We start from the raw sequence: 16,237 nt of genomic DNA, 5'->3' as shown, positions 1-16,237 counted from the left end.
TGCCAATGTAAACTTGAGGTTTTTAGGGGCAGGGACCCCAGACTATAAAAAGTCAGAGGTGGTGTCCCCCATGCCACAGCTGATGGGCGCCTGATATTTGGGCTGAACCACAGACCATGCAGCAGGGTGTCGTGTGTCAGAGCTGCCTTGTAATCAGCATACATGCAGAGAGTAAACCCACAAATACCACCCTTTTCCAAAAATAGCACATCGTTGTACAGCGGTCCTTCTACGGAGACTATTATTAAGAGAGACCTAGTTGAGGCAGGGCTTTACAGCAAAAGGAAAACAAAAATTGTGCAAAAATTAAAGGAGAAGCAGTGACTCAAAACTTGTTGACAATGTTTCTGTGCATTACACAGGCTTCCAAAGCATAGTTTTTGTATAACCTCATGGAAGAATCAGCAGCTAACAGCTCACGTCACATGCTGTGGAATAAAAAAAAAAAGAGAATATATGGATAATGTGTAAAAACAAGCTATAGTCTTCATATTCACACAATACGTAAAATTTAACTGAATACATAAAAAAAACAAATTTAATACAAACCATGCATCAGCCAATTATAGTCTGACTTTAGACTATATGTTGGTCAAAGCAAAGCAACAATAGGTCTGTTAGCCCGATTTATGCAAATATTACTTTGATTAAGCCCAAAGTAAAAGTCATTTTTATGTGTATGCTAGGGTATGCATAAAGTGTGCGTGACACTAATTTTATCATCACAGCATAGTAACGTTACGCATGTCAGATATTTCAGTAAAACTTAACAATAAGGTTTCATTAGTTAACTTCTTTAGTTAACATGAACTCTACAGCATTTATTCATCTTAATGTTAACATTTACATAATACATTATCAAAATCAAAAGATGTAATTGTTAACATTACTTAATGCACTGTATACTAACATGAACAACTGTATTACCAACATTAACAAAGATTAATACATACTGTAACAAATGTATTGCTTATTATTAGATCATGTTAGTTACTAATGTTAACAAATGAGACCCTATTTTAAAGTGTTACCGATTTTTCTAACCATGCATACAACGTACGATCAGCTCACACATGCGCTTTGAGTTCTTGTTCAGTGTAGCGCAGACACTGAACAAGGACTTTCTAGTGCTATCTTTCATGCGCTATTAAATGGAGTCTACTTGTACATTTGGCTGTACAAATACGCTAAGTGCTAGCATCCAAACTACAGTTACTTTGGGCTTTACTGTGACATTTTAAAAAGACAAATTATCACATATTCGAGATACTAAAACTGAACTTTTATTGCATGTAAACATAGTGCCAACACAATTATTAACATGTCCAGCTTTCTAGAAAACTGTCTGATCCATTTACACCAAGCCTGTTGGGCTAAAGAAATTCTGGACAGAGGCCAGAGAGTATGTAACTTCTGAGAAGGAAGTTGGCCGCTTGGAGACCGCAGGCTCTGTGTATTGTGGACATCACAGTCTGTGCCAGTAAAACACAGCCCCACGCATGAGTTCCCACATACATTCAAACACACAAGGTGCCAGTTTACACAGCACAGGCAGACAGAACAGAATATATCCCCAAGTATGCCATTCTGGGTACAGTGATGTCTGTGGACATAAAAAAAAAAATCAGGGCCAATTGAAGCTTACGATACATTCTAACAGGTTGGAACTGCGGCCCTGAAGCACACATGTGGCGCTTATTCAATTACATGAATTGAGTACGGTTCTCAACATTTCTCTAATAGCCAAGCATAAGTGGAGGGGAACGGCAAGTTCTTTGCACAAAAAGTGGGGCCAACCTGAGACTGTGGGAAAGACAGAGATCCATGCCAAACAAGAGTCGTTTGATGTGTTCAATGCATGACTGTCTGCAAGATTCCCCTCTTTCATTTTCAGCAGCACCCTGTTGTCCTAAAACGACAACTATCTGCAGGGAAAAAAGAGGTGAAGTGGGGTGGTCTGAGGTCCCACTTGCACAATGGTTTTCTAGTAGAATAAACGTGACAGATCTGGAGGAGGTGTTCGGTCCTTCAGTGCGAGAAAGGTCTTGCGGTTTTCTAGCTGCAAAGGCTGTGACTCGCGCCACTTTCAAGAAGCCCGCCGAGTTCCATGGGACAAGAACTCCAGGGTGGGGCTTTGTGGCTTCATAAGCGTGAAAGACGACAAGGCCCCAGCTTTGATGTCCCCGATTCAAGCTGACATCCACTTAAAAAAAAAAAAAAAGATGGCATAAGGTTGTGCGTGCGTAAGTGTGCTCACACATGTGTTTGCTTGAGACAGATGCACTGCCCATCTTTTTGATGTAAACAGCAGTCCGTTGGACCCCATTCTCTCCACCTGACCCTGCACTCCCTCTTTTCCCAACTACAGCTGGATCTTCCCATTTGATCTGCTGTCCTTATATGCGGTACAGGATACTTTAGTGGAAATGTGTGGAAAAAAGCCCAAGCTGGGTTCAAGCAAACTATGTGATTTGGCTTGAGAAAAAGTGTGTGTGTGTGTGTGTATGCTTGAGAAATGAAGGTAAGAGGACGGGTCTCTTTTTCTGCTTCAAATGGACGACATGCATGACCCTCTTAAACAAAGTCCTGTTATTCTGTCTGCTGATTGATTTGAATAGAGTTTGCTCATTGAGTGTATATCAGCAGTGTTTTGACAGGAGACGAGCTAGAGTGAACTGGAGAACCTGGGTTGGTCGCAACACATACTGACACTCATTTAATGAACAATCCAATAAAGCACTGAAGAAAAAATAAAAACTTTGATGATCACAATGATATATTACTTATGCAAACTACCATTTAAAATTATGAGGTCAGAGGTTTTGTTTTGTGACCCTGAAGACTTAAGTAATGGCTGCTGAAAATTATTTGCTAAAAAAAAAAATGCCATGAGACGAATAAAATGCATAAAATAGCTTAAACTAGAAAAGAGTTAGAAATTCAGAATTTACGATGTATTGCAATTAGCCTGGCTCCGCCCTCCTACGTACTTCCGCTCAATTTTCATTTTCCTTCAGTAATCTTCTGGGATTGTGCTGTAGTCTTTGGTTTGCTCCAATCAATTTTTTACCGTGCCAATCAGCGAACAGTGGGAGTGGCTGAGAACGATGACTTTAATGTCGTGCGTTATTTTGAGATGTAGTTCAGTAATGGCAGCGGAGAAAGATGCGAGCAAAGCCATTCGGTCCGTTGTGGCAACGCTGCCGAATATCAAGAAGTTAAAGCCGGAGCAAGAACCTCCCCACAGGGTTAGGGAAAAGTTTGATTTTCCAGCTCGCTCCATTAGTGGTGAATGAGTTGGCTAAGGCGAACGCTAGAAGAAATGAAATGTACGAGAGTCTGGTGGGACCAAGCTATATTGCAATAATGAAATAATCAAAATATAGTAATCAGTATTCATACTATCAGAACAAATATTAGCACCTCTGGTCAACCACTTAATATTCATTTTCTGAAGAGAAGGAACAATGATTTTTAAAGTATGTTACCGCATTAGACATCTAGCATGCATGCTCTTCCTTCTTGGGACAAGAAAGAACCAAAATCATAACAGAAACAACAGATGGTATAAGTTTAAAATGTATTCAAATAAAGGCAGGGATGAGTATTCCTTCTTTTATATTGTTGCATTTCAATAGTTCTTCTCCTCTTTAGGATCTTCAAGTCATCTTTAAGTAATGTGAATGCATCACAACCCCTTTAAAAAAAAAACACATAGGTCTTGGGTTAGCTGGCAGAACCTTTTGTGGATGCGGGGCCAAGAGGTATTGCGAAGGGAACAAATGACAGAAAACTAAACAGAGGATAATAAAAGACTGCAACAGTAATGAGACAAAACTTCAACCTCACAATGAACCCTCATAATGAAGAGACGCTACCACATCCAATCATCAACCCAGACCAGGTACATACGTTGTCTTTTGAATCTACCCTGCATTGGATGAGTCCGTTCTCTCCCACACTAGATCCAATACTCTTAGGGCACATACAGATAGAACACATTCTTGAATTTGAGAAAAAAACTATAGGATGGAATAGAAATTAGAACACAGGAGTCTAAAGGCCCATTTTTTAAACAAGCTACTACCAACATTCAGGATACTTATTGCACCCGTCTCACCAGTCGCCACCAACATTTCAACATCTGATTGGCCCATCATTTTAAAAACCAATGTTGCTTTGATGTGACTAATCTGGTCCATTTTGCAAATGTTTCTGGCCAAGAAAAGACTGAAAGATAGCCCACATAATTAAGGTTAACATTTGAGAAAGATGACAAAAAAAGAGGTATTTAGAGCGTAGTTCTACCTCTGAAGCAATCTTTTGAACAATTACAAACACACATCGCAAATATCAAAAGTAATAGTGTTGATAAAGCAAAGAAAAAGTGTGCAAGCACCTGTTTGACAGAAATAAAATACAAATAAAAGAGTCATAAAAGTGTGCACTTTTGTGTGACGAAAATATACGTATAGAAGAACAAAGGCAGAGAGAGAGAGAGAGAGAGAGAGAGAGAGAGAGAGAGAGGGGGGGGGGGGGGGGGCTCTGAGTGCATGGACGTACCCAGCTGTTCTGTTCTTTTTATGCTGACACGTCCCATTCAAAAAAATCTCTTTCGTGGCCCTGAATCAAACAATTAGCTTCCGCACAGAACGCAGAATCCAGGGAGCCTTTGATTCTAAAAGGGGATTTTTTTCCCGCTTTATATGGGCCAATTATCGTCAGGTGCCTGCTGTCCTTGTTCGGTGAGGCTTACAAATATCCCGCATTAAAAAGCTGGTTGTTACAACCACAGAGGAAAGCGATTAATTCATATCCACTTCAAGGGGGGAAATTTCACACCAGAAAAAGAAAGACAGAGATACTACAATATGACATAACTGTAAGGCCACTAAAGCAAAGCCACAGACATCAACATAATCAAACAGTATTTGGACTGGAGAGATGACGCTCAAATTACAGACCAGGGTTGGTTTTGTAAAAAGGTTGCAAGCCTGTTTGAATGACCAAATCATGTGGCCTATGTTGAAAAATGGGGGCATTTGGTTTGAAACAATTCTTTAGTGAGTGGAACATCTATCTCTTTGAGGGTTGAGTGAACTTGCTGAATCATTTGACTCATGGAGAAAGGCTGAAGTTCATACAGTCATGGCCTTTTCGAAAGGCAAAATTCAAAGTTAAGGAGTGGATATGAGCTGGCAGCCTTAGACCTGTGATGTCAGATCCAGATCTAAGAATAGAAAAAGTGACATTGCAAAAAGAGCAATATAACACAATGATCATGATTTTAGCTCTGTTTACCTGACATTAACATTTGTCACGAGTGATACGACCACAAGCGGTCAGCCGAGACACATTACTTATTATACCTGGTATGTAAATGCATATCAAATGTCTCGTAACCACTTGTTAACAGATTTCATTAAGGAGGTTTCTAATTTCATGACTATATACAGCATTTATAACGTGGCCCAAATGTGACACTCAATCATTTAAGAAATTGATGAATCAATGGATAAAAAAAGACTAAAAATAATAATAAAAAAGAGATACAGCAGTGTAGCAATCACCCATTGCTAAATAAGAAATTTCTTTTATAATTAAAAATAATCCATTAAAAATAGCCATAGGTAAATGAGCAAATTGAAAATACAATATTAAATATATCAAATAATAAATATTCATTAAATACAAGCACATTTATGGAATATTAAAGAGTTCATTAAATGTGTTTTAATTACTAATATTGAAATAATAATAAAGTTATTTTAATTTGTGATGCGTGTAAGAACTAATAAGTGAATTGTCTATTGCTTTTTCCATTTTATTATCACTGTAAATGTTGGTTTCAATTAACTTCTAAGTATATGTATTGATATGGGGCAGTATTCACAAAGAATTTTATTTTACCACTAGGAGTACTCCTAAATCCCATTAAAATATTTTAGCTAGGAGTTTTCTCTTAAAAGTTATTCACAACGCCTTTCAGACCTACTCTTAGTAAGGAGAAATGGCAACTCCTAAACTAAGAGTGATTCTTCGTTGCTATGGATGACGTCAATTCTCATGCACGAGTTTCCTCGCAATGATCACGGTGATTGGTTGTTAGATGACAGGGCCATCATGCGGAACATAACACAGACACAACAAATCATGGAATTACGACATCTAAATATGTCTGTGTCCTACACAAAATAATAATAATAATAATGTCATCGAAATGCATCTATAATGACATGCTTGTGCAGGCCCCAGTGAAGTGTAATTCTAAAAAGGCAGAGAGAGAGAGAAAAGTGGTGAATTAAATTAAATTAAATTAAGATAGCCTAATACCCTAATGAAACCGCCACGGCGCCACTTGCCTAATAATGAAAAATGACACTTGCATTAACACTTGCTTGGTTAATTGACATCCTATCAGTATGGAAGCTTGTTTCCGCCACTGAATAAAAAAAATAAAAAAATAATTGCGACTTTTTATCTCACAATTGCGAGATATGAAGTCAGAATTGTGAGAAATAAAGTCGCAGTTGTGAGATAAAAAGTCGCAATTAGCTTTTTTATTTTTCATTCTGTGGCGGAAACAAGCTTCCATAGCCTAAATAGACTACTTAAAGCAAGGAAGTGTTGCTCCTATTGAAGTAATGTAATAGTTGAATGACGGTGGATTATGAACTCGCCAAAACGGAAAAGAAAGCCCAACTGGACGCAGGATCAGTTAGTGCTGGAAAACTGGCCCAGTTGGTGCTGAAAAAAAATAAAAAATAAAAGGGAAATTCGACACTGGGATATCAAGTAAAACAAAGCGTGAGACATGGGAGAGAATATGTTTGCAGATCAATGCAGCATTCCCGCTTGTGTGGCGGACCCCGGACGACTGCGAGAGGCGGTGGTATGCGCTACAATCCTTTGTGAATAGGTCTTAGTGAGTTAGGAGTCCTCTTGACTTCTTTTAAGCTGTCCCAGACTTAGGTGCTACTTTTAGGGCTAAAATGTTTCGTGAATTACTTTTAGTGAAAAAAATTAGGAGTCCTAAAGTTAGGAGTGACACGCCCATTATTTTTAGGAGTTGCTACTAAATTCGCAAGTTAGGAGCTACTTTTAGCCTTAAAATTCTTTGTGAATACGGCCCCTGATCTTTAGATTTATCAAATTTGGGCCCCCAACAAAGGAAAATTGTGATCAACACTAATTATGCAGGCATGCTTGTTCCACACCAGATACAAATGAATGCGCAATAAGTGAAGACAATTCACTCTTAGTGAATTCCTTCCCGATAATTTTAATGATGATGAACCAAACTTATTAGTGAACCAAAAAGCTATTACAATATGAGGAAATGTTGAAAGCGTATTAGAGAGATGGTCACCTGCACATCGGAAGCTCTGAGCGGTGAGACCCTTTTCTACAGCCAGACAGGTAAGGATACTGAGAAAGCTAGTGGTGACGGACTGTCGTTTAGCTCTCTGGGATTCCCTGTGCCGTCGCTCCCTGGCTGGCTTACTCCTCATCAGCACTCCACTGGGATCTTGACTATTCTCACACTGTGGCCGCTGACCCGTCACCGCTGTTCTTAGGGCCTCCACCCAGTCTTGAGTTTTGGACTCACTCTCTGCCCGCAAGCGCAGCACATCATCAGGGAAGACCGCCTGGAAGCGGAAGCTAGAGCCTCCGTCTTCATCATCCCGCTGCACAGCCAGACAGCAAGCCAGCCGGTACCGCAGCACTGGCTCCGACACCGGGCCTCTTCCTTCGGTCGGGAAGGCTTGCAGCTCAGTGCGGCTCAGTACAAACGTGAAGGCCCTCCAGTTGTTGAGGTCAGTGAGTTGATGCAGAAGGCCAGCTTTAAGAACATCGGCACAGTGCTGGGTGAACAGTGGTAGGGCTGTGGGACGTACCAGCGGTCGAGTGGCTGGCACGGTCGCCGCGTCTGGATTGGGTTCCTGGAGGGTAGGTGCCGGTTCCCCTTTGCGATGGGCTGCACGGGCGGCCAAGACGCGTTCCCAGAGGAGTCTACGCCACTCCAGTGCCTCCCACTGGCATGGTGCGCGTAACTGCACGCGGGTGCTGTTAAAGAAGACGGCCTGCAGCACACGTCCATCCTGCATCTGGGGAGCACTCACCCCTTGGCAGTGGGACAGCGAGAGGGCGGCACATAGCTGCTGGTTGCCGCTGCTGTCCAGGCTGTAGAGACGCAGCTCACAGGGCGTAAGCTCCACATGACAGGCGGTCCAGCGTCCCCACGGTCCCTCTCTCTGCTCTAGCGTTCCCTGCTTCACCAGGCTTGGGCTGCTCTCCTTATGAGCTGGAAAAGAAAAGTCAGAAAGAGCAACTTTAATACAAATAACAAACTACAAACTAAAAATGTCTCTAAATAACTATAAAATTCATATGAATATTGCACTATGCAAACAAGACTTTTGACTTGTTGATTATTTTATAACAAGAAGTACATAATTAAATGGAAAGAATTTTGTTTGTTTATTTGGATCCCCATTAGCCGCTACCAAGGTACTGGCTACTCTTCCTGGGGTCCGACAAGTAAAAATACAAAACTACATTAATCAACAACAATAAAATAATTAAACTTTTTGATTTAATTTTCCTTTTCATGTAGAAGAAAATGCCAACTAGGGGTGCAACGGTTACTATATAACCGTGAGACCGACGGTTATAGTTGAACACCGTCATTAGAACTCTACGCCAAAACACTGTTATTAAAATATTAATAACCGCCAAAACCGTGTTATTAAAATATTTTTTACAAAAAAAAATTTATCATAGAGAATATTTAAAAACTAATATCAGCTTACGAGGGAAACGGAGGCGGAGTTAGTGGTGCTTCGTAGGCTGGTGCAGGGGATGATTCGGGAGAGGTCTGTGCCCCTTTACCGATCAGAGCGCGTGCTGACACGGAGTAAAGCCTTGTTTACTCGACGCGTCCGCACCATGGTCCGCACTAGCGCGAAGATGCGCGCAGCAAAAATTACGCGTTGGGTGCGCAGGACCGTCAAGACCCCATTTCGCTAGGCTGTGTGCATGGCTATTTTTGTAACAGCGCCCGCGGTGCCGCATCCGAGGTTGAACGACTTCAAGCCGAATCTGCCCGAGCATGTACGTCTCACCGCACCGGCACCCAGTTTGCTCATCTAAATTGCAACCTTTTCTTAAGGTTTTGTTTACTGTGTGTGATTTATTTTAAACAAAGCATGTTCATTGCAACGTTTTTTTTGTTTTTTTTTTGTTAAGGATTTGTTTACTGTGTGTGATTAATTTAATGGAAGGCACATTCACTTCTAGTTGTCTTGCTGTTCATTTTAAATAAATGAAGAGCTAGTAGCTAATCAGTGTCTGCTCGCTTATTCAAACTAAGTGATCCTTTAACAGACGAACGTCGCAACGCATTCTTTTTCAACGGCAATTTACTATCAAAAGATGTCCAAATACACTCACCTAAAGGACTATTAGGAACACCATACTAATACTGTGTTTGACCCCCTTTCGCCTTCAGAACTGCCTTAATTCTACATGGCATTGATTCAACAAGGTGCTGAAAGCATTCTTTAGAAATGTTGGCCCATATTGATAGGATAGCATCTTGCAGTTGATGGAGATTTGTGGGATGCACATCTAGGGCACGAAGCTCCCGTTCCACCACATCCCAAAAACGCTCTATTGGGTTGAGATCTGGTGACTGTGTGGGACATTTTAGTACAGTGAACTCATTGTCATGTTCAAGAAACCAATTTAAAATGAATCGAGCTTTGTGACATGGTGCATTATCCTGCTCGAAGTAGCCATCAGAGGATGGGTACATGGTGGCCATAAAGGGATGGACATGGTCAGAAACAATGCTCAGGTAGGCCGTGGCATTTAAACGATGCCCAATTGGCACTAAGGGGCCTAAAGTGTGCCAAGAAAACATCCCCCACACCATTACACCAGCACCACCAGCCTGCACAGTGGTAACAAGGCATGATGGATCCATGTTCTCATTCTGTTTACACCAAATTCTGACTCTACCATCTGAATGTCTCAACAGAAATCGAGACTCATCAGACCAGGCAACATTTTTCCAGTCTTCAACTGTCCAATTTTGGTGAGCTCTTGCAAATTGTAGCCTCTTTTTCCTATTTGTAGTGGAGATGAGTGGTACCCGGTGGGGTCTTCTGCTGTTGTAGCCCATCCGCCTAAAGCTCGTGCGTGTTGTGGCTTCACAAATGCTTTGCTGCATACCTCGGTTGTAACGAGTGGTTATTTCAGTCAAAGTTGCTCTTCTATCAGCTTGAATCAGTCGGCCCATTCTCCTCTGACCTCTAGCATCAACAAGGCATTTTCGCCCACAGGACGGCCGCATACTGTATGTTTTTCCCTTTTCACACCATTCTTTGTAAACCCTAGAAATGGCTGTGCGTGAAAATCCCAGCAACTGGCCCGTCTGGCACCAACAACCATGCCACGCTCAAAATTGCTTAAATCACCTTTCTTTCCCATTCTGACATTCAGTTTGGAGTTCAGGAGATTGTCTTGACCAGGACCACACCCCCTAATGCATTGAAGCAACTGCCATGTGATTGGTTGATTAGATAATTGCATTAATGAGAAATTGAACAGGTGTTCCTAATAATCCTTTAGGTGAGTGTAAATGAGAAGCGTATTTTTAAAAAAAGACATTTTTGAACATTACATTGCTCAGAGAACAAAAAAGCAAAAAAAGCCTTTTTTGGCAATTTTTACTGAAATTGTGAGAAAATTGTAAAATTAAAGGCATGAATGTGAAACACTAGTCACTAGAAAAATATTGTCCTGCCCGAAAAGGGCTATATGGTATTATTAATTCATTTTTCCTTTATGGTATTATTAATTCATTTGCCCATCATGCTAGTACCTCCTTCAGTGGAACCAGTGCCCCTCCTCTCCCATGTTACTCTTGAGCTCTGCTACCGCAAAGCAGGAAGAATCATTATTGTGTGTTGGGCTGCTGTGCAAACAAAACGACAAATAGTGACCCCTAATCTTTGGCACTCCTTTTCAGTCCTTCCTTTTTCTTTCCATTTCTTTCTATACTATACTTCTATACTCTATACTTCCTCCTTTATCTCCTTTCCTCTCTTGGTCCACAACACTCATCCTCACGCTTCCTTGGCTGGAAACTGCCCGTTTTCCTCTCAACCATCGGGAACCTGCTGTTTGCCCCGGATTTCTGTGCCTGGCCAGACCAATAGAAACAGACCGAGGCCAAGAGGAGGGTAAATTAAAAGCAAATGCCCTTGTATTGTTTTCTTTAAGTCTTATCTCTAATGTACCAGTCAAAACTGCACCTTCCATAACACCTGTAACTTATAACAGACAATCCCCTCCCACTTTTTGCTGATAAAATATGAGCTCTGAAGGTTGGGTTACTTTGAGTAGCCAGCAAAAGCTGCGACAGCTGACGTGCTTTGGGGCTCTGGAGTGCTGTTGTGGGTGTTTGGGGACTCCTTGCACTCAGAAGTCTTCAAAGGTGCATAGTTTGCAGCTATGGAAAGAGTCACAACTAGTTTCACAGCAGAGAGGACATGAGGCGTGCTGACATGACCCAATTAGCGAGCTGGTGCAAAGCCAGTAGGCCTGCAGAGCCTGAACCTTTCCAAGACCGTTCCCTCTGCAAGTAAATAAAACACCTATTTGAGAGAGACTGGCTCAAAAAAACAGTACTAGTGATGCTATACCACTCACAGATGGGCACGAGGGCAAAATCTGAGCCGGAAGGGAAAAAAGCAGACAGAATGGAACAGGATCTGAGTGAATCACAAAAGTAATTGGACAATTTTAAGATACAAAAAATGTCCACCAGTAAATACATTGCTAGAAAATATATATTTAAAATAAATGCTGTTGTTGTGAAGTTTCTATTAATCAAAAAATCCTGAAGAAAAAAAAACCTTCAGTTTCGAGAAAAATATTAAGCTGCACAAATGTTTTCAAAACTGATAATAAGAAATGTTTCTTGAGGACCAAATCAGCAGAATTCTGAGGGATCATGTGATACTAAAGACTAGAATAATGGCTGCAGAAAATGTAGCATTAGCATCACAGAAATAAACAAAACTTTAAAATACATTAAAATATTGTAATGATATTTCACAATATTACGGTCTCTGAAACTAACACATTAACTCAAAATAAATAGTAGTACCTACACAGTGATGGGTTAATTTGGTTTATTTTGACATAACAGACCAAAGCAAACAAGCAATCTTGATTGACTACCTGATCTTTTAACCGGAACCCCTGCAATTTGCTTTAGATTGCGATTTCAGCATAAATCTAATTTAATATCTTTAACTGTATTCAACTAACAATAAAATTGTACTGCTTGAGGTCCAATAAACATGCAAATGAGTAGGCACGACTCGTTTCAGACCTCCTGTAATCAAAGAGAAAGCAACAAATGGAACAGTCACATCATAACATGACATCATAATAAACAATGAAATGTTGGGAGTATAATCTCTGTCTACTTACCACTTCAATTAAAGACAACTAGTAAGTTCTGCTGCACTGACCCTTTGCTGCTTAAATTTCTGTGGAAACCATGATAGACTTTTCCAGGTATCCTTTAATGAACAGAAATTATAAAAATAGAAAGTTCAAAAGAACAGCATTTATTTTAAATAGAAATCTTTTGTGACATTAAAAAATGCATTTACTGTCCTTTTTGATCAATTGAATGCATCCTTGCTGAATAAAAGTATTAATTTCTTTAAAAAAAAAAAGCTTTCTGTAAACCGTTCCCAAACTTTTGAATGGTAGTGTAATTTAAAAATGTAAGATGTGTTTAAAAAGGTTTCTTTAATAATAATAAAAAAACTACATTTCTAAGTTGAATCTAAAGCCAGTCAAACAAGACGTTGAAAAATGGGTGCAAACAAAGCAGACTAAATTGAAATTGACGCTTGTAATGAACTACAGAGCCAAGTCAAGCATAGCGCAAACACTGAGACCTGTGCAGTGAAGAGTGTATTGGTTTCTCCAGTCTTAATCAGTAGATCTATCAGAATTAGGAACTGGGTGGGTTGCCAATATCTTAATGTCACCTAGGATTCAATCTCAGTCACTGAAGAAACGGTGGGCATTCGAGCATGGAGCTTGCTTCTATTTCCAGTTGCTCCCTTTGACACATTTTGCTGTAATTAACAATTTGCCCCATTAAGTTTTAATACGGAAGAAAGGACAGCCAAGAGGATTGGTATCACCTGCCGATTTGCAAAACCTATTACTGATTTATTGGATGTAGAAATAAATCAGCTTTTTCTAAATGAGTTAATATAACATTAAACCAGACTACACTGGATATAAAAAGCTTTAAAACAAAATGACCATTTAAATTAGTGAACGTGTATTTTATTAAATCATAGTAGCATGTTAATCATAATATGCCTCTGGGTTTCTACTGTTCTTGTTCTGGAATGACCTTGTCTAAATAAACCCTTCAGTAAAAAACACAACAAACAAACTCATTGAACCCCCTTCGACATAAAAGAGCGTGATTCCTGCAAAGAGCGCAGGTGAGCGCAGGTGAGCGGTGTTGACAGAGACATAGACACAACAAATCACAGGTGTGAGGAGATAAAAGCTACACCATCACATGATGACATTTTAATAAAGTGTACAAAGTGATGAAAAACAATGTCATTTGAGGAAGTAAATAGTCTTTTGATGGATAACAGCTGTAATAATAATACCATCTAAACAGATGTGACATGATAAAGTGCTAATCGATAAATTTGAGAGTTTTTTCCATGTTGAGCTTTTGTCCTAACCAGCCACAACAAGTGACAAGTGGGACAGTGAAATCTCATTGGTCCAAAATCCCACTTAACACAACCATGGTATAAACAGCACAACATTTAAGTTCTGGAACTAGTAAATATCCCATTCACTTTGTCCATAGGGGAACTGATTTTTAAAGACAACTTGTAAACCTTTAAAGACAAAGCTACTGTCAGCTATGAGGTTGTTAATCAATGGTATATCCTTTTGTTGAAGCCATCAGTCTGCGTTCTTTCAACACATTTTTTAAATAATTGTGTTTAACAGTGAAATTCCTGTTCAAAACTACATTACCCATGATTCTGCAATTAAAAAAAATCTATTTTATTGCACTTATAGGAATTGTGGTTCTTTCCATCATTAAAGCTGCTAAGTATACAGTCTTGTATCTTAGTCTTTTTTCCCAAAATGCTTTTTTGGTTAAAATCATTTAATGTGATGATTCACCTTGCAGCTGGTTGATTTCATGGCTTATAAATTTACAATACTTTTTAAAAATCCCTATGGAAAAAATGAATTAGACCAAAACTGCTAACCAAGTGGATGTGCACTGTTGCACAGTGATAATGTTGTGATTATATGGCATCACTCAGCATTTTTATTTTAGGTATGGACGGACAAATTTCCTGTCGCTGGAATCTTGTAAGTGAAACACCTGGTTTTGAATGAGATACAATACATTTAACTTCTAGCATCTCTGCACAACACATCACTTCCAATTAAATGTATAAATAATAATTGTAGTTTAATTCTTACCATCTCTGTAGTCGTTCAGTGCCATGTTCTTGAGGGTATTTTTGTCAATGCCTGGCATGCCATTATCGGTGTAAGTGTGGTTGTTGACGTCTGAACGGGAGCGGTTGTGGCCACGTTTGAAGCCACCATTGGATGTATTGGTGGTTGAGTTTGCCTCTTTGGCATGCGCCGCCAAATCATTGGTGGACCGTGCCCGGTTCCTTTTTCCATGTCGTAGGCCCAGTACGCTGAAGGACGTCTGCTCTGCCCAGGCCATATTGCCTGGTGATATCTCCGACTGCTTTCCTGTCAGTAGCCCCCACACGCCACTGGAATTCAACTTGTCCATGGTGGACGCCTCTTTAAGCTTGGGCGGACGTACCTGGCCATCCCCTTGATTGTCAGAGAGGCAGTGCAGGTAATCCTCAGTGGCCTCAAGGGCAGGGCTAATGTCCTCGACCTCCAGACCCTCCATCACCTCAACAGTTTTGGCGTCACAGAAGCTGAGGGGTGGGGCAAATGGACCGATTCCTTACGTGTGCGAGGGTAGATAGGGCAGGATCGAGAAGCCTCAAGGCAACGCAGACGGAACATCTGCTGTCTGAACCCAAAAGGAGTGTTGCAAAACAGATGGTACACAAAAGTCTGAACCCCTTCCAGTACTGTCACTTTATGTGCCAAGTCTGCCAACGTTGTTAATCAAGCACCTAATGAGAACTGACCGCTGCGCCAGCTATCAGTATCACCACTGGGTGAGGTGAGGTCAGCAGAACCTGAGTGTAAAGTCAGAGCTGTCTAGAAAAGGTGCTGGCTCATTCAGACGAGTTCCTCAATTAAATCACTGTAGTCAGTAAGGTGTTGATTCAGTGAGTGATAAAGCCAAGGTGGCACCAGGACGTCCTTCCCCAGGGCCAGACATCCTAAATTTATACAAACAAGAAAAGCACAATACGGTCAGTAAAGTAACTCTATGGACAGCTGATGTTCTAATGACGAGCCTCTGAGCAAAAAGTATAACATTAGGAATTGTACAACAGTTGAGCCCCAACTAGACAATAACCACAAGTAACTTTTCTGACAAACCAAGCTCTGTCCCAAACCCTAGTGAGCTTCCTTGCAGTCTACCACCTATATAGACATTTACCTTCTAGGTGGCATACTCTCTGCAGAACATCATAAGTGACTGATTTTCCAGCAACTCTGTGAGTAGGGCTGGGTACCGAGTTCGCTACTTTTTAGGTACCGACCGAATTGCCTCGATACTACCGAGTATCGAAACATGTCTTGTTTTTCGGTACCAATTTTCGGTACCTAAGTGGTTAATCTCGTCAACGTCAGTGAAACAATAAACATGCAGCATGATTGGCTGTGGCGGAAAAACACTAGTTTACGCGGCTGCCCAGAGACGTGCCTCGTCGCACGTGAGGCTGTAGTGTGTGTGTGTGTGTGTGTGTGTGTGTAAGCGTAAGCGTCCAACCCAGATAGATAGAAAATATGTGGAAATGATCAAAAGTGTACCTATGTACCCGACTCGATGCCATAAGCACACGATGCAATATTTTCGACAAGATAATTGCTGCCAAGACCGGTAACACGGTAAATCTACACTTAAAAGCGCACAGAATACACTCGAGTGTAGAAAGTTTATCAGCCTTCGACTACAAGAACTGGAGCGCGTCACATATAA

At 40.6% G+C, this 16,237-nt stretch overlaps 1 protein-coding gene across 4 annotated transcripts in view; it reads right to left on the bottom strand.

The window, feature by feature from the left end:
• plekhm3 (pleckstrin homology domain containing, family M, member 3) overlaps positions 1-16,237 on the bottom strand; it is a 45,525-nt gene that overhangs the window by 24,988 nt on the left and 4,300 nt on the right. For all 4 annotated transcript variants that reach the window (XR_013197174.1, XR_013197175.1, XR_013197176.1 and 1 more), the window contains exons 2-3: positions 14,572-15,470; positions 7,370-8,305 (exon numbers count right to left, since the gene is read on the bottom strand). Coding sequence is in view for 1 of the 4 variants with exons in the window: in XM_077216641.1 (XP_077072756.1) it covers positions 7,370-8,305; positions 14,572-15,025 (1,390 nt within the window). In the remaining 3 variants the exon portion in view is untranslated. The remainder of the gene's footprint in view (positions 1-7,369; positions 8,306-14,571; positions 15,471-16,237) is intronic.

Source organism: Siphateles boraxobius, unplaced genomic scaffold (genome assembly GCF_051911475.1).
Source record: "Siphateles boraxobius isolate OS27281-9 unplaced genomic scaffold, OSU_SipBor_1 7, whole genome shotgun sequence".
Classification (NCBI taxonomy): Eukaryota; Metazoa; Chordata; class Actinopteri; order Cypriniformes; family Leuciscidae; genus Siphateles; species Siphateles boraxobius.
The sequence above is the reverse complement of the archived record's forward strand: the minus strand, read 5'-3'. Positions and strand labels throughout refer to the sequence as shown.